This window comes from Balearica regulorum, chromosome 2, assembly GCF_011004875.1.
Source record: "Balearica regulorum gibbericeps isolate bBalReg1 chromosome 2, bBalReg1.pri, whole genome shotgun sequence".
In the NCBI taxonomy this organism is placed as follows: Eukaryota; Metazoa; Chordata; class Aves; order Gruiformes; family Gruidae; genus Balearica; species Balearica regulorum.
The window spans coordinates 42,434,795-42,459,036 of NC_046185.1; the positions used below are offsets into that span (position 1 = coordinate 42,434,795).

The 24,242-nt window shown below is 39.8% G+C and overlaps 1 protein-coding gene across 2 annotated transcripts; it reads left to right on the plus strand.

Moving 5' to 3' along the window:
* Positions 1 to 322: 322 nt before the first annotated feature.
* On the plus strand, positions 323 to 11,089 carry LOC104629486 (epidermal retinol dehydrogenase 2). Of its 2 annotated transcripts, none has more exons than XM_075744059.1 (7): positions 323 to 552; positions 1,434 to 1,790; positions 5,655 to 5,786; positions 7,189 to 7,288; positions 8,992 to 9,136; positions 10,128 to 10,250; positions 10,755 to 11,089. In XM_075744059.1, exons 2-7 carry the CDS (start codon positions 1,461 to 1,463, stop codon positions 10,846 to 10,848), a joined length of 924 nt encoding a protein of 307 aa, XP_075600174.1. In that variant the 5' UTR covers positions 323 to 552; positions 1,434 to 1,460; the 3' UTR covers positions 10,849 to 11,089. The 2 variants fall into 2 exon arrangements, with proteins under 2 accessions (XP_075600174.1, XP_075600173.1); XM_075744058.1 differs by having other exon boundaries at positions 323 to 529.
* The last annotated feature ends 13,153 nt before the right edge of the window (positions 11,090 to 24,242 follow it).

Consider the following 24,242-nt stretch of genomic DNA (forward strand, 5'->3'; position numbering starts at 1 on the left):
CATCCACAGCTTCTCTGGGCAACCTGTTCCAGTGCCTCACCACTCTAACAGTAAAGAATTTCTTTCTAACATCTAATCTAAATCGACCCTCCTTCAGCTTGAACCCATAATTACAATCAAGTGGCAGCAGAGGAAGGAAAGAGCACTTGCTTTCCAAGTCCTTGGCCAGGTCGTTCCTCAAGTTGGCGAGACGCCAACCCGGGATGCCAACCGGGGCAGGTCGGGCGCAGGAGGGAAGGCGATGCAGCAGCAGGGTTTCGCGACCCGGGAGCAGGGGGTGCCGACCAACAGACGGCTTTGGGAAGCCACCCAGGACTGGCACCCGCTTCCCCAGAGCCGGGCGGCCTCCCCGCCGCTCTCACGCACACGCCCGGTGGCGAAGCGCCGCCTGCCCCGGCCCCAGCCCCGCAGCTCCCCGGGCCGCCTCCGCCCCCGCACGGAGCCAAACCCCCGGGGGCGGGCTGGGCCGGGCAGGACCGGGCCAAGCCAGGCCAGGCCAGGCCACCCCTGGGCCGCGGCGGGCAGGCGGGTGCGGGGCAGCGAGCGCCGGCGGTGAGAGCGGGGGGTCCCGCTGGCTGCGGGGGCCGGGGACCGCGCTGGCGGGGGGCGGCGCAGCGGGACGGTGCCGGGGGCAGCCCGCTGAGGGAGGGGACGCTCGGCCCTGCCCCTGCAGGGCTGGAGGGAGGTGGGGAGGGGGCCAGAGCCGCGGGGAGACGGGAGTCACCCCCCGGGCCGGGAGCGCAGCCCGGCTGGGGCGGCGGGAGGCAGCGGGCTGGGGCCGGCGGGTCGGTGGTGGGGGCTCCGTCTCCGGAGCCTTGCCCTTCCCGTCCAAAATACTGTAAAGGAAACGGTGTGGTCTAAATGCAGGGCAAACATCCTAATTTGCAGGGCCATGCTTCTTTGTGTAGTTGGTAATTTGCTCACAAATGAAAATATGTGGCGTGATTTCAGCCATATGGCATTGGAAAATATACACGGTGTGGATGCGTTCCTATTGCCCGCTTTCTGAAACGGTGGATCACCTTTTCTGCCAAGGAGGACACCTTCCTTTTTAAGGTTGATGTCAGGCCAGTGTTTTCAGTATTTTTTTGTTCAGCTGATATCACCTTGCTGTGAAAACAAAGCACTCTGTAGCCCTCGCCACAACATACCTGTATAAAGTGTATGTTACCAAACCTTTTAAAAAACTGAGATGGAAGCCAAGGACTCTGGAACAGAACAGCAGGTGTGTAGGATCTAGCAGAAGATATGTGCTTTATTCCTACTAATAAGAAGCCAGGAGCTTTCACAAAACAAGGCTGTAGTAATGTATTTTGTACCTGCACAAAAGAACAATGTGAAAGAAATAGATGTTTGAAAGTCAATCTCTTTTTTTCAGTCAATATCTCAGTGTTTTGAAGGGCCAGTAACGTATTTCTGTGTTTGCATAACAGAAGAGCAGTGTTTGTGCCTGAAAAATCATGTTCAACTTCAGAAGCATCCTGAAGATACTACAGTTCCTGAAATTATTATTTTGTTTCTTTTTTGAGAATTTAATCTTATTCATATTTCCTCGATGCAAAAAAACTTTTGCTGGGGAAATAGTGCTTATTACTGGCTCTGCAAATGGGATTGGAAGGCAGATTGCCTTAAAATTTGCTCCTTTGGGAGTAACCTTGGTTCTTTGGGACATCAATGATGAAGGTAACAAAGAAACAAGCATATTAGCCCAAAATAACGGAGCTAAACGAGTGTTTGCCTACCACTGTGACTGCAGCAATAGGGAGGAGGTCTATGAACAGGCAGACAAGGTAAGATACAGCTTCTTACTTCTGATTTTTTACTTCTGTTTTATAGTATATGCTATTATTTCTTTTCCAGAAACTACTATTCACTAAAGGGAAGTAATCATGTAGGCCAACAACTTTCTGTCTTTGACAAGTAGCTTCTAGATGGAACTTAACCTATGTTTGCAATAAAGTAACTGGGTTTAATCTGTTCTGTTGAGATTTATCCATTTCCAGTCTTTGTTGTCAGGTGGTAACTTCTCTTAGATTAAGAGTATGGTAAAACATGCAGCAGAGGTTAGCTTCATGTATTAACTTGTTTAGGCTTTAAAATTTCTTTAAGATACCAAGAAATAAATTAAATAATAATAAAACAACAACAAAAGAAACACAACAGTGGAAATTATAAGGGTGATGTGTCCTTTTCTTTGTCCATTTGTTTAGAAAACTGTAGTTCTCTAAGGGTGATGTGGGGTGTAACAGTTTCAGAAATACCATCAGGACATGGCTGGTCTCCAGTCAAATTGATGATTCAGCCTCAGTTTATTTTTTTGGTCAATCCAGCTGGAAAGTAAGGTAGCGAAGGACTCCATTTTAAATGAGACTCTTCTACTATGCTGTCCGAAGCTTTGTAAACTATTAGGTTTTTATTATTATTATCAGAGTCCAGAAATTGGACATTAAATTAACATAATTAATTTTCACTTGTCCTTAAACTACATACTGCCTGAAAATATTTCCCAGTATAACTTCACTTATAATCCAGTTAGCCACTCTTCTGTTTTATCCAAGGACAAATTCTTCTTCTGTTAAATTCTGAGTATGTATGCTTATATACATGACTCTTAAGTCACATCTTTGACATTCTGTGTCTGAAGGCATACATCAGAGAAATTAGCTAAAATATTTCATGACACATGAATGTTGATAGATTGTTGTGGAATAGCCTTGAAATGTAACATTAATTTTCTATGAGTTGTCAGGGAGGCTCTTTCTTTTGTGCTTGTTGCTTTTAATTTTAACCAAATCAGATTAATTCTTTCTGAACATGGCTATGAAAGTTTGAAATAAATGTTTTTCCTCAAGAAGTGGTCCTGATGAAAAGTACTTCTAAAGGGTAAACTGGATTCAGGATCTGTAAGTATCTGGAACTGCAGTTCCCATGCTGGCAGTCAGCAAGGTATTATTTTACCCGTACACTTGTTAGCAGCCTTTGGGGCGCAGCCAACTAGCAGTGCACAGGAAAAAAAAAAATCAATCCATTGGGGCCATTGGTGATAGGTGTTAAGAACCACAAGTGGTATCACAGTCTTACTTGGACAGTGGTGGCAAGGGTATATCGTCCCATAATAGTATGTCTGCAGAGATGAGCAAGCTGTTGAGTGTCCTGGCCCGTGCTGACCTAATACGCAGTGTTCAAGGAGGATGTTCTTTGACAATTACTTGGGCAGTACAGATGATGTGATCCTCACTGTCTAAGACATTGATTTTGACTCCTGCAATTTTGGAGTAAGAATCCCAGTAATTTTAACAATCTTAATATCTGTTATCATTTCCCAGCAAGATGAAAAATCAGTCTGAGCAACTTGTGGTCAGTACTTCAAATGTAATGCTTGATCTTCATTTGCAATGATATGATAAATTAAATGGCAATTCTTCTAGAATCCTCTTTTCACAAGAAAAAACCAAGACTTTACCAAGATCAAATGTCTTTAAAAAATAACATTTTAAATTGGCATTAAATCCCTACTCCTATAAATGCTATCTGCTTCTTGCAAAGACGTGCACCAAAATGATTACTTTCAGCTTTTGTAAGTAATTTCTGTTACTTTCCTGTTGATGCTGAATGTTTTGAAATGATTTGTTTGTTCTTAGTTTAGCAGAGTCTCAAATGTTTGTTTTGTGCGCTCAAGTAATTCTCAGTCTCCAAACACATTAACTGAATCAGTCACAGGGCTCCAGCCTGCCAAATTTGCTGTGCCCATATCAGCAGAGAGTATTCTGAAGTGCGCAGACTGACCTACAAGCAGAAACTCAAAGAGCTGTTTCAAATTCAGGAATTGCTGCTGAGACGTTAATTATTGTTAATGATATCTTTGTAGGTATTTGTATGAATTGAACAGTGGAACCCAAAATTTTTTTAGAGTGAGAGTTTTTCAGCCAGGGGTCTCCTCTACTCTTGGAAATATTTGCAATTTTTTGATTGGTAATAGGAAAAAATCTTGAACTGGGACACAGAAGATAAAGAAATAGCAGAAAAGTTAAATTAATTGCTTTTATTTCTTCACTGCAGAAAAACTTAGGTATTTTCCCACAATGGGAGCTTTCTTTCTAGGAAGTAAATCAGATCATTGAAGTCCCTAAAAAGAGGGTTTAGAATAAACTGATGAAGTGAGTAGCAACTAGTTTTCAGGATCAGGCAGTGTCCACCTGGGAATTCCGAAGGAAATCAGATATGGATCTCATGACCTAGAAATGCGTGGGGAGTGTTTTGCTACAACAGGTTCTCCAAGGAACAAAGACTAGCACATGTGCCAGTTTTAAAGAGCACTTGAGAGGACATCAAGAAACTACAAACGTGTCATACAGAAAATTGGTGGAAATTATAATAAAGAATAGAATTAATAGACACCTGGAGAAATGAATATTGGGGAATAATCAGCTTGACTTTTTGTAAATAGAAGTCAGGCTTCCCATGCTTTTTGGGGGTAGTGAGTAAACAACTGAAATGAAGCCAGATTTAAAAAAAAAAAAAAATTGCTGCTGTGTTGTCATGTGAAGAAAAAGAGTGAGGAGAAAGTACAGGTACATCCCACAAAGGAAGAGTTGGGTAATCCTGCCATACTTGGCAGTGTCTAGATTTGCATTCATTTGGGCAGGTGGAAGGGTGCTCGTGTGTGAGCCCTGCTGGTCTGTGACAAGGAGAGTGCCTGACACAGCTGGAGGAACATCAAACGAGTCTTCACTGAACACTAAGGTTCACTGAGAGAGCCAAAGGAAGGTCAAATGTTGGGGCCTCAGATCCAGGCACCTATTTCCAAATTGCCAGACAGCAGCAAATCTGTGATTTTTATGTTTTTGTAATTATTCTGTAGTTTTTGAGACATCAAATAACCGTTTGCCTCTAGCACAGAAATCTCTGCAGTGAGCCTGATTCTTAATAGTATAAGTAAATCTTGGCCATCTGCTTTGATATAAATGCAAATCATGGCATAAAATCTTTTTATAGCAAACCCAAATTGAGTTAATGGTGATTTTGACCTTTTCTCCAAGTGATGTTATCTATTTCATGGTACATGCTTCTGTACTCAAAAGATTGGTATCCCCCAGGGATCTGTGCTGAATTCTGTCCTGTTCAGTAGAAACGATCTGGAAAAGGGATTGAACAGGCTTGGGTGAGGAGTACAGATTCTCACAATACCAGAAAGAGGGGACAAGAAATGTTAGGGTTGCAATTAAAGCATGCTCACTGTGCACACTAAAGCTTTGTAACTTATTACCTTAGGTTCCTGTGGAAACCCAAAGTATTCTGGGGTTGAGGAATCAATTAAATTCTTGACAAAAAAAAGTCATTGTGATATATTAAATACAAAGATATAGATACCTTATCTGTCTTAGGAAGATCCTAAGCTGCAGAGTGTGAAATGCTGAATACTACACTGGAGGAGACCTTAGTGTCCTGGTCCTTTTTTTACTGCTTTCAACCATGGGACAAGGGCTATGGGGGGCTAGGTGGACCTTTGATCTGATGCAGTACAACAGTTCTTATATACTTATATTTCCAGTAGAGATATAAATAATTGCAAATATCACTAAACATTTTCATACACAGAGCACAAGAGGCAAGGATACCTTCTAAGGCTTTCTGTTTATCCTTTTTTTATTCAGGTGAGAAAAGAAGTTGGGGATGTTACTATTCTAATCAATAATGCTGGCATACTGCTTGGGAAAAAGTTCTGTGATATTCCAGATGCAGATTTTGAAAAGACCTTAAGAGTCAACTTCCTCTCTCAAGTCTGGGTAATGTATTTTTTTCTCTCCTGGGTGTGTGAAAGGTACAGGCAAGTGGTTTTAGTGTGAAAAATCACCACGGTGGCATGTACCTGGGGAACTCAGTTTGGAACAGGGATGGGAAGGGCCTTGAATGGGGGAGGATACATTTTTATATAATTTTTATAATTGAAGACACACCAAATTGACAATCTCCTCATTACGTCACAGTAATATTAACACAAACCTGCCCGGGCACTTTGCTAAATCCAAAGTTTGTGCAACCATATTGTGAAATGTGCTCTATACGTAACAGCTGTGGCTGAGTTAGTGTTGACGTGATGGCACGTGACTTTCCTACTCCTGATGTTTGCTGGCATCAGTGTTTTGTCTAATAGGCTTGCGGCATTCAGGGAGGCACAACCATGTTGCATGTGTTGGTGTTAGTCTTCAGGTTGTGCTTTCATTCCTAGTCACCCTTTCCTTAATGTACATAGAAAACTAATCTAGATAGTATGTATTATCTTTGTTGTTTCGGTGGGGTTTTTTCATACCTCTGAAGGAATTTGCTGCTATGTGGGATCTCACTTGGCCGTTAGGTGGTTTTGTTGTGAGGGAGTGTTACTCTTGCCTGCTCTTGCATTTGTTGTTTATATGCCCAAGTGAGCAGCCCGCATCAGGTAAAAATGTAGCATTATTGCAAATCCCTCTCTAAATGGCATTCATCAGCAGAAAATCATTGCGGATAGAAGTCCTCTAATCATTGCCCAACCCACAGAGCATCATTCTTCCAAATAGTTGAGCCAGAGGCAGATGTTCTTCCTAGCAGGTCTGAAGGGACATGGGGCAGCAGGATAGTGATTGTGAGCCCTCAACCAAAAAATCATGTACTAGGCATACACATTTGGAGTTGAATAGACATTGCAGCACACCTCAGCTATTGAAAAAAAAAATTGTTACTGCTTTTGTATTTTTTCTTCTCTTCCCCCTCATAAAACACCAGCATCCTGCTTATATATATTAGTTAACATCACCCACGGTGGTGGTGTGGGGGCCCGGAGTTGTCAGGCAGTGAGGGTTGTAATAAACAGGGCCCATAGGCAGCTGAACTCCCCTTGATGTGTTGACTTCTAGCTCCCTCTTGTGTACCAAATCTTTGGTAATAGTCAGAGGACTCAAACTGTGAGGAGGCAGAGACAAAACAAAATTTGCTGCTTTTAATCACACGATTTTAATGCTGACAGATATTCAGAGAGGGCAGCCATGCAAGGAAATGCTGTCTCTCATTTATAAATTCTTACAGAGACAGAAGGTCAGTTGGGCATCTTGTATAGTGAAGCCCCAAAAAGCAAATCAGGTTGTAAAGTCTAATTTGAAATGCAACATTTTTGGCGCATCTAGTTATAATGCGGTTTATTTATATGTCTTTCAGACTTGCAAGGCCTTTCTTCCAGCCATGATCGCCTGTAACCGTGGACACCTGGTTAGCATGGGCAGTGTAGCAGGATTGTTGGGAGTCCACAGAATGTCAGGTTAGTATCATCAAGTGCTATTTTGAATTAGGTCTACATACCAATAACTTTTCTTGGAGATCTCATAAATGCTTGGCTGAAGCAGTTCACACTGACATATTGACCACTCAGGAAGAACTTGCAGATAGGAAAGGTGGTGGTGTATTGAAGAGGATGGTTATGGCATGTTCCCTGAGTGGCACGGGGAGCTCACTGCAGATTTTACTGTCTGACTGCAGCCTGTCTTATCTCCACAGAAGGAGGACAATACGGCTCGTATGTGTGCATTGGGAGGGAGCCCTGCATACAGGTTGTCTAACACTTTCTCATGGCAGGTTTTTTTGCAGATGAATGTTCAGAGCCCTGAGACTTACCTAGATTATACCTAGTTATACCTAGAACTATACATTTAGATGGGAAATGGTTTTCAGGTCCAGAAGGCATTTTGGCAGAATTTTCATTAAAATTAATTTGAATGAACTGTGTTTTAAGCTATTTAACAGCTCCATGTTCTCAGTTGTTTCTCTTAGAAGAGCCGTCTGCTACAGTCCTATTTCATCAGCCTGGGTCTGCTGCCCAGTCTCTCCTCAAGCCTCTCTGACATCCTGATCGTATCTCTTAGGTCATCCTATGAGAATGTGAACTTCAGTGTCATAAGTATCTCTTGTTTCTTCTGCTGATTGATGGTGTTACTCTAGTGTTTGTTTGCCACCTGTTATTGCTGGATCAGATTCGGTATTGATAATAGCTCACATCCAACTTTCATCATTTAACTGTAAGACTTATGAGAGTGGAGCTGTCCATCCGTTCATTTTAACTTTTTACACCTTAGCTACGCATTTTTAGGTTGTATGGTTCCATCACCCACTATGGGCGAATTCCTGAAGAATAACAAACTGCCTCTGATGCCAGTTTTTGAAGTTACTCTTTTAGCAAAATTGGATTTCATTGCATCTAACAACTATTTTCACATGCATTTGAAAAAGTCTTAGGAAACCACATGTAAATTCCTATATTAAAATACGGTTCTTACAGTTGCAAAATTATAGAATAAATTGAGTTGGAAGGAATCTCTGGAGGTCATTTGGTCCATACTCCCAAATAAAAGCAGGCCCAACTTCGATCAGGTTACGCAGGGCCTTGTGAGGGCAAATTTTGATTATCTGCAAGGATGGCGTTCCATACATTCATCAAACAATAAAAATCAGACAAGATTCAGTCTTCTCAGGCAAACAAAATGGTATTGTAGTTGCAGGGCAAATCAGAAGAAGTAGTAACATAGGTTGAAGCAGTACTTATAAGTCAGGTATTAAGATTTTACCACTAGAAATAGTTCTTACTGAAATGTAACCTGTGATATTAAAGGGTGAAGACATTCTGAACTGAAAGATGCCTGGCTTGTACATGAGTATCTAGAAATGCACATAAAATGTTGAATAAGCTCATCTCCCTATATCTCTCTATAGTGCACTGAAAAAAAGTCCTCTGGAAAGGTTTAATCTTATCCTTAGATAACTGCGCATCAATCATGGGAAGAGCCATTAACTTTCAGAGTTAGCATCACCAACATGCACAGCATCCTTAGAATACTAATTACAAGACTGCTAATTACATAACTAACTATCAGGGCTTAAATAGCGTTACAAAACATTAAATTCTGTATCTAACACTTACTGTGGTGCTTTTGACATACTTTGGATATTTCTTCTTTCTTCACTTTTCAGATTATGCTGGAAGTAAGTTTGCAGTCATTGGGATGATGGAAGCCATAGATTCGGAACTGTATCATGCAGGAAAACGAGGCATTAAAACCACAGTCATTTGCCCTTATTTTATTAACACCAAATTAGCTAAAGGTTTTCAAACCCAGTAAGTAAAACTTAGATCACGTACTATTTAATTTGTAAAAAATAATCATTATTCACTAGATACGCCATATTCAGTCTCTAGCTATTATAGGGTTGATTTGCTTTTCAGTTCAGTATTTTTGCCCTATTGGCACATACAACTCTGTCTCCTGACCTAAGAAATCCAAGCTTGCATACAATTGATAACTGACGTGCAATAGGGACTGCATAAAAACCTTGCAGTCAAGGAATGGTTAGGGATGAACGGCAGTATTTAAGTCAACCTTATTTGTCAGTAGAATGGGCACTGATGAGGTTCTCTGCCTCATGTACTTTTGGCACAGTGATTACAGTTATGGCTGTCAGGATACCCATGACTTATCATTATTAACTGTATTAGCAGGTACTACACTTAGATAAGTGAGAATAGCTGTAGTGGTGGTAGTATCTGGTGGATTGCTGTATTGTAGTGATGGTAGAGGCTGCAGGCACCGAGTTAGCCATTGCAGTAGCGCACTACCAGTGATCTTGGTTTTTCAGTGCTCTGTTTCTGCTTCCACCATTCATCATCCTGTAGTAGCATATATTATGCAGAGCACAGCCTTTCTCCTGGCTGGAAACTGGCCTACTCCTGGTCTGTGTAACTGTCACCTCAACATCTACAGTAGAAAAGGAGGAGGTGTGCAGAGGGCGGAACTCATGCATAGAACAGCATGTACTATGGATTAGATGGGAAGTTTTCAATGCCACAATTATTGCGGGTATTAACTTCGTTAGGGTCTGAGCAGGGCTTGCACAAAAAGTTACTCATTAGTCAATAAAATGCACAATATCACCAAAGTTTTTTCAAGTTATTTTGATGATGGAAGGAACAAAGAGGATTGGAGACTCCTTTTCAAGACTACTTGAGGGGATGGCAAAAAAAATGATTTAATTGAATTATTTCTGTGTTAGAATACATCTCAAAAGTAAAGTTTTGTAATTTCATAATGCTTTGTTTCTTGTTTCACCAGAAACCCCCTTTTCCTTCCTGTTTATGATGCAGAATATATAGCCAGCAAGATCATGGATGCAATTCAAAAGGAAAAGTTTTACCTAATCATGCCTCTGACTTTACGCTTTATTGGTTTCAAAACGTAAGAATGTGACTCACCTTCTAGTATTGCCTTCTTTCCTTTGCCATAGGCCTGCAAAATCAGCAGGAAAGTTTAGTGAAAACAGTCCTTTAGTTAGTATTACTGCAGTCAATCAAGTTATATGTACCCCATTATGAAGAAACAGTGATTTAAAATTTTAATAATCTAGGTGAATAGCATTCCTTTGGCCACTTCTGTCTCTAATACACGTCTTAAGCTATAGTTGGGTACAGAAATTTCAAAAGTTTTCCTGGGATGGTAAGCTGGGAGCAATGCCTGGGCTAGAGCTGTCTGCTTCCAGGAACTGCCTCCACCGCTGGCTGGGCTTTCACAAAATGGCTTGATCTGTCATTCATTTTCCCCACTTATCGCATGGGAGCACCAAGCACGTTATTGTCAGACATTAGAAGTATTTAGCACATATAACGAATTTATCATTTCCTTATTGATAGAGTACATTATTTTAAAAAAACCATAAGGCTAACTTGGTGTTTGTCTCCTCAGTCTCATTCCTAGAAAAATGGTACTACTCTTAGAATCATGCCTTCAGATCACCAGCAGCTTGGATAAAGCCTTTGGTCGGAAGAAAAAGGATTGAAACCAAAATATTCTGAAGACCTTGAGTGCCATCTAATTGAGAATTTTCAGTAAAAAGTAATTTTGAATCATGTTTAGTCTTTGACAGATATTTGCTTCTTGTATGATATTTGACATTGGTCAAATGCAATTTAATTCTTCATAACTGTCTTTTAATCACTAATTTTTAGCCACAAGCTGCTCTCTCATTTCATGATGGCATGCTGTTTTACCTGTGCTTTCAATAAAAATCAGTAACACCAAGCAGGGAGGTTTGACTTAATTTCATACTCTGAATTCTCAATTTCTGAGCAAAATCTCAAAGCATGGGAAAAACACACTACTGTTCATGCAGAAAGGAAAAAAAAAAAACTACAAAGCATTTGACATATTTCCCTCTCAGGGTCAAAATAGCGCTGCAGTTCACAGAAAGCTGACATGAAGAAGGGTGCTGTGGGATGATGTGCTCTGGCTGGCAAGCCACTTGGGGAACCTGTGTCCTGAACAGGAGTGAACTGCAATGAGTGCTAATAAAGTGTGTGCAGCGCTCTGCTGCTTACCGTGCTCCTCGTTAGTCACAGCACACTTTTCTAAACATAATTCCAAGGCAAGTGTGTGCCTCAGTTTTAATCCATGGCTAGAGGCTGATACCAGATCATTTATCAAAGGCCGTGGCTTAAAAGAGTATTTGTAAAACCAGTGGTGGCAAAAAATCATGTGCCTACTCATAAAGGAAAGATGATGAAGCCCCACAATCAGAAGAAGCAGGCAGGGAAAAATCCTTTCTAGAAATTACTTATATGGTAATTAATTGCCTCTATAAATTTTGTAAACCCTTCCTACAACAGAAGAATCAGAGTTCATAGACACGGCTCTGTGGTGAGCATCTGCTGTAGGCAGCTGCATGGGGGCACTGGTGAAGTCCATAGGCATCCGACTCCCTTCGCTGACCCTAGAGACAACCTATGTGGCTTTGAAGCACCCTGCTGAGGCCAGGTAATTGGGTTAAGGTGGTGTGTCCCAGGTTAGGTCCCTAAGTCAGCAGCTGAATCTGGACCTGCAAACTGGTCCACGCAGTTCTCTTTAGTTTCAGTGACCTTAGTAAAATTACTTAGAAAATTGTTGACTTGAGAGTATTGTGAGGAATCTGTGCAAGAAATCTTTGTTTGGCAGTTTTCTGAGTAATTTTTGAAAAATCATTAAAATTTAAAATGATATAGTTATTATGTTAAGTGACCAAGAAACAAGTTTGCATGGACTACATTGCTTTTCAATGAGGTAGCCTGTTTGTTAGTGTGAAACTGAACTGTGCTACAAATCATGGGAAAAGAAATATAGACAGGAGGAATACCTCATGTATTCTTGGACAATTATGGGATGGCTCTCGGGCAAAATCTCTTCTTCTATTTGGAAAGAAGTCACATCCATCTCCTTCAACTGTCTCTAAATGAAATTACAACCTAAAGATTCTAAAGGCAAAAACTCCCCAAGAGCAAAAGTTCAAAGATTAGTGATGCAAAAGTATGTGCTGGTACTTAACTGACAAAAAACAATCCTCATGCAAATTATCAGAAAATGCTAACTGAAAACATTCATAATTTGCTTAATTTAAAAATAAATAAATAAATTGCAACCAGAATAGGAAACCTACAAAGCATAGTTTATAAAACTCCACTGTAAGGAACTAAAGAGACCCTTGAACGGTCACCTCTTGCCCACATTTGTCACCATATGTCTATCGTACTTAACTAACCCCATACTTTCAAGCTCCCTTCCAGCTACAAATGCCCATAAGAATGCACGCTCCAATTAAAAAACTATTTTTTTAAATCCCAGTGTTTTCAAAGTACACATACATTCAGTAAATTCTTTAACGTACCCTGAAGATATTATGGGGAAAATTTTAGCTGAGAGAAGGAGAAAGTTATCTGAAGTTTAGCTTTTTGCAAAGCAAGGTTTATTGATTTATATTTTGAAAAACTCTCTAGGTGATCAGTAATTGAAATATGTGTTTCTTCCAACTAATGAGCCAGGAACAAAGTCTAAATTGCTCCTTGCAAATAACGATCCTTTCCTCAACCGCAAACAAATATGTTAAATATTGAGATTCCCTTATTCCACATGAATGTTGTACTGTGGCTATAGATCTATGATTGCTTTTAAGTATGGTTACAGGAGACCACACAAATTATATTGACATTATATTTGTCAATGTATTGTAGGCCTGAATATGCTTAAGACATAATTTCATTGCTTGTGCTGTAGAGCTTATGAACCCGGCTCATAAGGCGAAAGGCATACATTTTAAAATGCTTTGTAAAATAAGGCTCACATTTGAAGTAGTTACCTGTTAGTGACATTAAGATTTGGTGGCCTAGCCATCATTAAAAATCTGGTACGTCAGGATGAAATATTTGCAGCCAAAGAGCACATTGTAAGAGCTCTCCTTTCGGTACCCTTTTTTTTTTTTTTCAGTTTAACTAAAATATGCCAACCTTACTGCTGACATTTGCAGTTTTAAGTTTACCATCTACATACACAGGACATAAGATTAAGAACAATATAAAGGAAACAACGCTTTATTTTCTAAGCCGTATTTCACCTGCCCTGCATAGCCACCCTGCAGAGCCTTACTCTGTATTGCTGCAGTCTCAGCCAAGGGCACTCTTTGGCTCCATTTCTTCTAGCTAATCTGCTTGTCTCAAGAAGGAATTTGTAAAGATTAGACTTTCTAAGTCTCACAGTGATCTGTCAGATCTTCTTATCAGCCCTAGAAATCAGGAACTCATTCTTTTCTCTGAAAATACGAGGTCAATATTTCATTTTTTTTTATTTTTACAAAAGAAGAAGTATGATGGATCCTGTAAGCCAAGACCTTCCTATTTAAGTTCAGAAGAAGCGATTGGATGCTGTTCCTGGTTTTCAGTATAAAATTTTGAAACATACTGTGCCACTTAAGAAATATCTCAGAGTTACTGACAACTCCTGAGTAACTGTGCTTTCCTTCTTTGAGGTTTTCATCTTACTCATAATTCCTCCACACAAAAACAATGTTGCAGGGGAAATTCTGTTACTGCTGAAGCTGCAGATGGGACTGGAAGGCAGTTTATCTTCATTTTTTCTCATTTGGGAGGAATCCAGGTTCACTGTAAAACTGATGAAGAAGAGACAAGTGGATTAGCAGGATTAGCCGTGGGCTCAATCTACCTGTGTTGCTGCATCAATACAGAGATAATATCTGTGGTGTCAAATAAAATATAGTTTCTTGCTCTTGTTTCATACCCTTGTTTCAGGGTACGATACACTATACCATAGACATCGTTACGCAGCAGCCTTTTAGGCTCAGACCCAAAATGTCTGCAGTTCCTTCTGGGTGTATAATGCGCTGTCATAGCCAAATCAAAATAACCACCTGAAATACACAGCTCTAATGAAGACAGCCATTGCATGGAGATGGAGATACATTACATATGTTCTCCTACATTTTTTAATTCATCTTTTACTGGAGAGACAAAAGTTTCCACCCAATCGAATTCAGTTTATATTCCCTATAAGTCATCGCTGCAATTTCTTATATATGCTCAAATTATTCATTTGTATACTTAAGCATGTAACAACACCTTAGAGACACTGAGGTGTAACTTGCAGCACATCATAGAAACAACTCGGCTTTCCCAGAAATTCTAATAGCTTGTTCTGTTTAATCACCTGAATTGGTATTATCCCATTAAATTATAAAACATTCCCAGAACAACCTCAGGCTTTCCAAAGGCCCGATCACCCTCCATAAATGTTAGTCTGGAAAACTCATTATTTTAAGTTATTTAATGAGTTTGGATCCCAGTTTCAAAGAGTCAAACCAATCTGAGAGAGTAAATGACTAGTACAGTCAAAGAGAAGACCAAAGGAAACAGATGGGAAAAGACAGCAAGGGCCAGTCTGAAGACCTTTGTGTGCAAAATTTCCCTTGCACGCCATCATGATGCTGGTGCTTGCGGGAAACCCGGCCAAAGGTCTCGGGATACCAGATAAGGACGATTCGTTTGCATCAGATGCTCCCAGCCTGCACAAAGACCACAGATGTATTTGTGCACAGACCACAAAGCAGCACACATAAGTATTTGAGTATGTTATTCACTATGGGGAAGATTCCCATTAATTTCACTTAGTGTTGAAACACGTGCTACAGGCACGTTACTTACTAGATACTAGGAGTTCCCAATGTCACCTTATTCTCCTATTTTATCGAGCAGTAATTCTGAAACTGGGGAACCTATTGCAAGATTGCCCAGAGTGGGAGAAATAAAGGAAATCATTTTAGTAGGACAGCTTTTATAAAAAGACACTCTAAGATACTCAAAGCTAATTTGAGGCTAGTTTTATATACTAACTCAAAGTGAAAAAAGTATTTTCAAATCCTGCAATATTTGAAGTCTCATTCATGAGTGTCCTGGTTTCAGCTGGGATAGAGTTAATTTTCTTCCTAGTAGCTCGTATAGTGCTGTGTTTTGGATTTAGGATGAAAATAATGCTGATAACACACTGAAGTTTTAGTTGTTGCTAAGCAGTGTTTGCAATTAAGAGCTTTTCAGCTTCCCAGGCCCTGCCAGCGAGGATGCATGGGCTTTCTACAGGACGCGCACAAGAAGCTGGGAGGGGTCACAGCCAGGGCTGCTGACCCAAACTGGCCAAAGGGATATTCCACACCGTATGACATCATGCTCAGCATATATGCTGGGGGGGAGTTGGCCAGGGGGCAGTGATCACTGCTCAGGGATGGGCGTTGGTCAATGGGTAGTGAGCAACTGCTTTGTGCATCACTCCTTTTATAAATTCTTTTATCATTCTTACTATTTTCTCTTTCTTTGCTGTCTTATTAAACTCTCTTTATCTCAGCCCAGGAGCTGTACTTTTTTTCAATTCTCCTCCCCATCACTGTGGGGGGAGGAGTGGGCAAGCGGCTGCATGGTGCTTAGTTGCCCACTGGGGTTAAATCACGACAATGACTAACCTGTATCTTCTTCATAGCCTCTGCATGGAAAGATGTTTAGTTCCTACAAGTAATGGGACACTTATAGATGAATAGACTTGGAGCTGGAAGTCAGGAAATCCCCTGTTCCTCTGTCACTACCTTTGTCTTTGACCAAAAGGTTTAATCCTGCTGTTCCAGTATCCTTATTTGTACCCTGGGAAACACAAAATATAGTGAAAGTGGCATTAAGTATGTATAAATATACTGTCCCTATTTTTCACTATTATAAATTGTGGACAAGGAGGCTTCATACAGAATTTTTCAGGCTAACCATAAATAGAATCTCCATCTTTTCACTTTTACACCTAGAAAATGTTATTACTTTCTATATTATCTCATGATTTTCAATACTTCATATAATTTCATGAGGTAGAAAGGCCTAAATCAATCCAAAGAGCTCAGTTATTAACAGATCAAAATTCTATGTTGATTACTATTATGGATTTTTCTAGTTTCTTTCTTCAGTCAATACAATGCCTCTGTTAAATACTTCAGGATGTCACAGACTGCTAATAAAGAATGACTGTTTTAATTTAAAAAATAATTAATACAGATCTAATTGCCATTTGCCATTGCACAGAACTGTTGCTGAAGCGAAATAAATGATCAGGTGGCCATCCATTTCATTAATTAATCGCAGCTGGCAGCACTGCCTGGGGTAGCAGTGATTTAAATAGTCACAAGGCATTGCTCAATGCTTTCATGAACTCCATGCTTCCCTGGTGTTCACTGATCAAATGTATCCTGCTGGTGGAAGTGGCATTCTAGCAGTTGTTCCGTCACTTCCATCATTACTTCTTTCTCAGAAATGTGGTTAACAAATAATACATTAATATTTCAAATATATATTTTGAGTGCTGTTTAAGTCACCATTCACCTAAGGTTTTATTGCTCTCTGGTTTAGATGAATCATACCGAGGAATGCCTTCTCTGTTGCACTGTCATTAAAGGGAATCTAGGTAGCTTGTGTCTATAGGTGTGTAGGATGTAGATGCCTACTCTGGGTCAACTGAATTCCCCAGCTACCAGGGCAGCCCTCCTATCTAATGGATGGAAAACTCAGAAAACTCAAATGGTATTTTTTCACTGCACCACTGTAGCAGTTCTTCGCATGAAGCATTGCTTGCCATCCCACCAAGCCACTGGCTGATGATTAAAGGCACTTCTTCACAAAAGTGTCCTACACAACATATTTGCTGTTCCGATATCTGCATTTGTAATCTGGGAAGCACAGAAAAATTAGTGTAAGTGATATAAAATGTATATATAAATGTATCATTTCTATTTTTCACTCATGAGAGACAAAAAGATGATATAAGGACAGAAATTACTGCTTTAGTCCTCCATTTCTCAATTGCTTAGTCAAAATACCCACAAATCTTAAATATTCATTATTGAAAATTATCTTTTCAATGTTAGCATTTTTAAATAATTAACATTTTTAGTTACATATTTATGGCCTTACATTTTTTGAAGTACAGGCAAATCATCAGTTCCATATGAAGATATTAATAAATATCTTACACTGTTAAATGATTTACTCTTTACCAAACTCAGCTCCTTCAGAAAAAAGCATTTGTAAAGTAGCAGCAATGATGAGCCCAGTACAAACAACAGAGATGCTGACACACAACCAGACAAAGCATCCATGAATAAAATTTAAATATCTTCATTATCTAACCCATCTTACCTTGTAATTAAGAACTATGCAAGTCTTGTGAAATACGTCCATGTTCTAAGACATTAAAAGCTCTGTAGCTCCTCAGATGCTGTCAGTGTTACCCATGGATTAGTTCTAGGCATCTCCCTATATTGCAATTTTTATTTTAATTTTACTCTTCCTTTCGACTGTATAGTCAGCCAAGTTGCATGTGCCTTGCTAAGGCTAAGCTTTCAGGGCACTTTATCCCCAGAAGAGTTTATCTAAAATAGATGTAATGCATTTGGTTCTAAATGCCTTTGGTTTTCATTTTGGGAAAGACCAAATATAATTTTCAGCTCAATCATAATATACTTTAATGTGCTTCTTGAGTTTTGGACATTATAGAATGTACACAAGATTCAACTGTCCTATAAAGAATGAAACAAAGGAATTTAGGTTAGTGTTGAAGGAGAGCCCATATATAATTAAAGCAAAGTACATACATATGAAAGAGGAGTACAAACATGAATTAAATGGTTCTAGCTGCCAGCCTATGTGTATCAGAAAATAGTTTCCCCAAAAGATTTAAATTCCTTGATATTTCCCTAGCTGAGTCATGCATACTAACCTTTAAGTATGCTAAAATTATTTTTTTAAAAAACATTAGTTAATGCTCCTTTTCTCATGGTTTCCCATAGTTAAATGAAACACAAATTTCACGCAGATGCACATATATATACTCTTCTCTCACATTTACACACACAAAGCTACTTTCTTTTCTGCAGAAGAATGGGTTGAGTAGAGCTGGCTCAAGAGTCAGTAGTGTTGCCTGTCTGCCTGGGATGATATGTGAGGAGGTAACAGGAAATAAGGAACGAGATACTCCTCCAGAACAGGAAAAGAGTTTGAAAGAAGCCAGGGAGCGTGATAGTCCTGAAAAGGTCTTTGAAAGCTACTTAGAGTCTGACAGCAAATAAGCTTAAAGTAGGAAATCAGGCTAGACCTGATGTCTAGTTTGTTATCTAAAGTCTTTCGTTATCTATAGCTTACATTTCCCTGGACGCTGAAGGAATAGCAGTGCCTTAACTGCTAAACTGGTAAATCTGAGAGTCCCCACATACATTAAGAGAAGAGCCATGATTCTAACCACACCTTGGAAAGCAGGAGGTGAGCACCCACACTGTAGGCCCATGCTGGAGTGGAAATCAGAAGAAAATTGTTCCATTTCAATATTTAAGCCATGTTACATAGGAACGTGCTTCCTTTATACAGGTATGTTTACCATCTGGTAAACTGGTGGTGTTTCTTTAATATATATAATTCTTTAATATATATAATTTCATGACAGCTGATTGCTTGCTATGCAAAGACTTTACAGTGAGTTTCTAATTAATGATTTCCTTCAATTTGCATTTTTTACAATGTCCATTCCAAAGAAGGCACATAATTTTACATGAGAGTCAGAAGCCACTGCAATAACTAAAGTCAGAATCAGGAAGAGAAACAGCATTTCTTTTGTATTAGACACAAACTTGCTATAGATCAGCAAAAGCAACAGATAGAATTCCTACATAAGGAACAACCTACATCATAATTCAGGAATCGTGGTACATTTTTCACAATGTAAAACTCAGGTGACTTCAGCCACATATAGCAGCAACAGATGCATTGTTGGGATAAATTCTCATCACATGCACTTTGTAAATGAATGGCGTGTTTCCAGCTTGGAGATGGCAACATATCTGATGACATTAATGTTAATTAATTAGTTTTAGTAGTTTGTATTCCACCAAATGCAAAATACCTTTAAAATAACGCCCTTATTATTAGCGTGACTAGATGTATTCAGATACTTATTAACATAAACTGTTAAAATACCTAAGTGGAAAATACAGAAGATTAATATTAGGAGAATTTGATAATACTACAGTTGTAGCATTGTGTTTCTCTTGTACTTTTAATTGGAAATGTCATCTTTCTGCGAAAATACAAGGAAGAAGCATTTGGCATTAACTAGCATTGCATGGAAAACAGGGAGGTGAAACAGACCTTAAAGTGCACATGAGCCTCTTTTTGTCATAGTTTGTATTTTTATGTTTCAGTGAAATAATGTTGCTTCTTGTTTGTTTGTTTTCTTAATAGAGAATTATCCTTTGGGTTTCTGACGTGCAACTTAAAAATTACCCTGGAGACACTTCAATCCTTGGGAGTCTTCTTTGGGGCTTTTGAATGATGCATATGTCCTCCAGATAGAAAGAGCACTGCTGAAGAAGCAGAGCTCCAGGTGAGACTGAAAGGCAGTTTGCCTTAAACTGTGGTACAGTTGGAGCTACCCTAAGTGCTCTAGGTTGCTAACAAAGAAAGTAAAAAAGCAGCACTTAGGTTACCCAAAGAAAATGAGGCATAAGGAATGTTTGCCTACTGGCATGGCTACAGAAATAGAGAGGATGGCCACACAGGTAAGGTAGGATTTCTTGCTTATGTGTTGTTATTCCCTAGAAGAATAAATCTTCTAAGATTATGTTTTGTTAAATTGTGACATTTGGAAAAGGGGATTAACCAAACAGGACTACGATCTTTTTCTGATTCAAGAAGGAAGTTACAGACAACACTTAAACTGTGTCTGTAATAAATAGTCTAAAGTGCCTTGGAAGCTGCTTGACCTTAAGCTTTCCCATAAAACAGATTAGCTACTCTGGTCAAAGATCAGAATTAGGTGTCAAAAAAGGAGGAAACATACTTCTGCTTTTGGCCTTTTTGTTTAGTCAAAGGTATATCAGCAGCAGTGCCTGGTATTGCTCTGGTTTTGGGGATGCGACTAGGAACAGGGATGGTATTAGGTCCTCAGCCTAGCCGATGCCTGGGTGGCACAGCAAGGGTAAAACTCAGCTTGTGGTATTCACTAGAGGCTACAGCACCAGGACGCAGCACAGTCTGCCTCCGCTTGGCTCTTTCAGTGCGCTTGCTCCTCATCTTTGCTGGCTAGGACCTAAATGTTGCGAAAATGTAACAGTAAAATAATATTCCACTGATTGCAAACATGAGAAGATCCATTTTCAAATTCCCCTGGCTATCAAATGAAGCCCATTTACTAGAGGCAAAGACTTCAAAGACTCTTTCTTACAGGGAATACTTGTTTCCAGATACATGTATTTCAGCCTGCATAGTCAGAAAGAACTAACCAGTTTCCCTAAAACTGTAAACCTCGACAAGATCAACAAAAAGCAACAAAATAGAAAGCTACATAGAAGAAATCTTTATATTACCTGTGCCAAATCAGTGCGCAAACTCTCAGTTATGGGAGAACATTTTCATGTGCTTCCCTAAGATATGCCTTTAAGCAAAGGACAGTAAGCAATTAGTGTCAAACATCACGATTTTGGTAGAAAGTGCTAAAAATTTGGTAGAAAGTGGATTTATCCTGAATGGATGTTGGCAGAATAAATTCCTAGCTCTGGCTTACAGACAGGTATCTAAGGAAGGAAAAGCACGGAAAGCTACAAAAAGACACCTAACAGTTTATACCTCTTTCCTCTCCCAAAATAAACCTCTGCATAGGTTAAGAGGATTCAGACCCCTACTGAAGTATGCTGAGATCCAGGGCACAGTGGAGGCTGCTGGAGAGTTCGAGTTTGACCAGGTAACTCCTCGTGCCCCACACCGATGAGAGGATTCTCTGTCACCATTCACAAACGCCAACACACAACCACACTTCCCCCCTTTACGTTAGAGCACATGAAATTGCTCAGAATTCCCCAGGTATTAGCAAAAATACCTATAATGTATGTCACTTCAAATAACAGAGAGCTTCCCTCCCAGTTTTCCCTACTCGCTGGAGATGGGGCTACCAGTTATGTGTGAGGCATCATTGCTCCCCACACCGGGGCACCTCCCACAGTTACTGAGAGGCCAGGCAAAGGCTGATGTCCCCGTGGTGGCTGCTTCTTCCCAGAACGTCTGGGTCTTCAGCCTGCCATAGTTCTCACAGATTACTCTGGTCCAAAAAAGCCAAAGATTCTTAGCATTTCCCTTGATTTTAAGATTTATTAAAAAATGCATTCTAGCATAAAAATCTCCCTTATTCTGCATCATTCAAATTATATTCAAATAGTCATTAACTTAACCTGGTCACTTTGAATTGGGCTAGCCTTAGCCGGCATCAACCACCTGGAAAATCTTGTTAAATTCTGCAGATCCCAATGTACTCTGGGACGTGCTGGAGACCAAGTCTGTGATACCAGTGACCTCCTGCCTCCCCAAAAATGTGGGGGGAAAAATCAGGAGCTTGCAGTCATCTTGAAAAATATGTAGTCTTGTTTCATCAGAAAGGTCTTGGATGACACTGTATCCCCAGACTATGTACTACTTTACAGAAATATTCTGTTAAAATGGCTAATTCAGTATTTATACACATTTCGATTTAAGCTAAAAGTGCTCCCACAACACTTAATTCCAAATGAATTCCTAGCTGAACACTGGTCCACAGTTAGCTTTTCTGATCCTGACTGAGAAAAAGGGACAAAGGAAGGAGTAGGTGACTCAGAAAAAGGGAAGGTCACTCTGAGATAGTTGCTGCCATTCTTAGCACAAGCAGGAGAGGTAAAATAGTTCCTTTGGTTTGGAGGCAAGAATTCCTTCTCTGAAAAATGCTGCTCCACAACCCTGAGAAAGGCAGCAAAGCCGTCTTCCCTGTCACTACAATTCTCTGACTGGACCAAAAGCACGCAAAATACAGTTCTGGTGCTTTGTGTAAACTTTAAAACCAAAACCCAAAACAGTCAAGGTGAAACTGATTTAATAAATAAAAGTTTAAATGTGTCTACGGCATTTATTCCTAGATGTACTATTTTTCCTCACAAAAACACAGAATGAAGAGTATTAATTAAACTAATTATAGTCTTTCCTGGCTTTCACTTGTTAATATCATGCAGTCATTTGCTTTGTTTGCACACGAACATCTTTCTTTTCATCACTATCACAGAAGCGCTCTCCTGAGCTTAAATAGCAGAAGGAATATTCCTTAATGATGCTCATTTAAATTCAAAGTACATTACACAGACTTGTGGCACACTTTAAATTGAAGATCTAACTGTGCAGTGCTTGCTTATTTATACTGAAATCTGTTTGCTCACCTGAATGATTCCACAGCAGTAAGTATGTGATCTGTCTCCCTTAATTTTGTGGAAGTGAGGTGGTAGACCCAAGCTGCTCATTTCATTGCCTGATTAGTTTCTGATAGGATGAATTCCTTTGCAGCAATTTATTTCTACCAGCAGATGAGGAAGTTTGGATGGATTTCCTATCCTGAGATGTCCATTTAATTGGCTAAAATGGGGTAAAGGAATTCCACCCTATGTTCTCAGTGATATGAGTTCAAATATTTGGACTTTTAATGTCCATCACAAAACAGACAGGAAGGATATAGCTAATTTAAATCCAAGTTTAAACTGTTATTAAAAATTACTTATAACTATACATAATGCCAAAACATCACAATCCTGTTGATATATTGGATTATCCCTTTGTTCTTCACTTCATAGATTAGCAATTATTTGTAACTAATAACTTTGTACTAATTGGGCAAGCTGGAAACAATAGACTCTGAGTTGAATGTGATAGGCAAGGTAAGCATTAAAACACCAGATGTCTTTCCTATCACTACTGAATTAGCTACAGGTAATTTAGGTAACAGCCTTCCTCTGGTAAAATTACTCATTCTGTATGAAGATCAATGCCGAGTGAAAGATTTTTGTGCTTTACAGGATATTAACCTCAGAAATGCTCTTGAGGTTAGGAATGAGTAGTTGCCATTTCTAAAGCAGTTTTAGTGAGTGTGGCCTTGGCTAAAAGGATTGCTTCCCATTTCTTATTCCCAACGTCAGAAAGGCAAACATGTCAGGAAAAATACTGATGAAGACATGAAGTTTGGGTTCAAATTCTGAACATTTTGTCTCTTTATTATCATGCAAATTGCTAGAGTACCTTGTAAGTTTCTATGTTAACTAGAAACGCTGGTTTTCACTTACGAAAACTAAGCTGCCAGACCAGAAAATGAAGATACTTGTACAGGTAAATAACCACCCAAAAGGCAGGGACAACCAGTAAGAGCAAGGAATTGATTTCCAGAGTGGAGGTGGGCTCCTCAGGGAAACCCAAAGAAATCTGTGCTGGGGGCCATGCTCATTTCATGCACTTGTTACTGATCTGGAAGACAGGGTGAAAAGTGAAGTAACAAAATCAACTGATGATATTAAGGATACTTTAGTAATTTATTTCACTCCCTCCTTCGCTTGGCACCTTCATGTCCCAGGCACCCACAGTGCACAAGTACTAGTTAGCTACCAGCTAAACTATGGCAAACAAACTGGGTTGTTTTTATTATCCCCAGACGAAAACCAGCTGAAATTTTCGAGTTAGTTCACTGCAGGCGTGACTCCCCAGGGGTGGTGTAGACAGCACCATGGCCAGAATATAAGAGAAAAGAGCAACTCAATGACTCATTATAACTTTGAAAGCAATTTAAAGGGGATCAATCTGGCAGGGAGAGTTTGGGAGACCCTCACTGTGGCCTGCCTCCATTAACAGCGCAGCACTGAAGAGCAGAGGGCTCGGATTTGGAGGTGGGTTGCCTCCTGTCCCTGCATTGCTCAGGTTTCATTGCTGGAGCAATGGCCAAGCTGTACCCACTCTGGTTTTTTGATCTTAGACGAACAGATCCTAAAATCTGTACTCACCGTACCTA

Coding starts and splice junctions, on each gene's coding strand:
- LOC104629486 (XM_075744059.1), top strand. CDS start 1,461: ATGTTCAACTTCAGAAGCATCCTGAAGATACTACAGTTCCTGAAATTA. Junction 1,791..5,654: donor TCTATGAACAGGCAGACAAG/GTAAGATACAGC, acceptor TTTTTTATTCAG/GTGAGAAAAGAAGTTGGGGA. Junction 5,787..7,188: donor ACTTCCTCTCTCAAGTCTGG/GTAATGTATTTT, acceptor TATGTCTTTCAG/ACTTGCAAGGCCTTTCTTCC.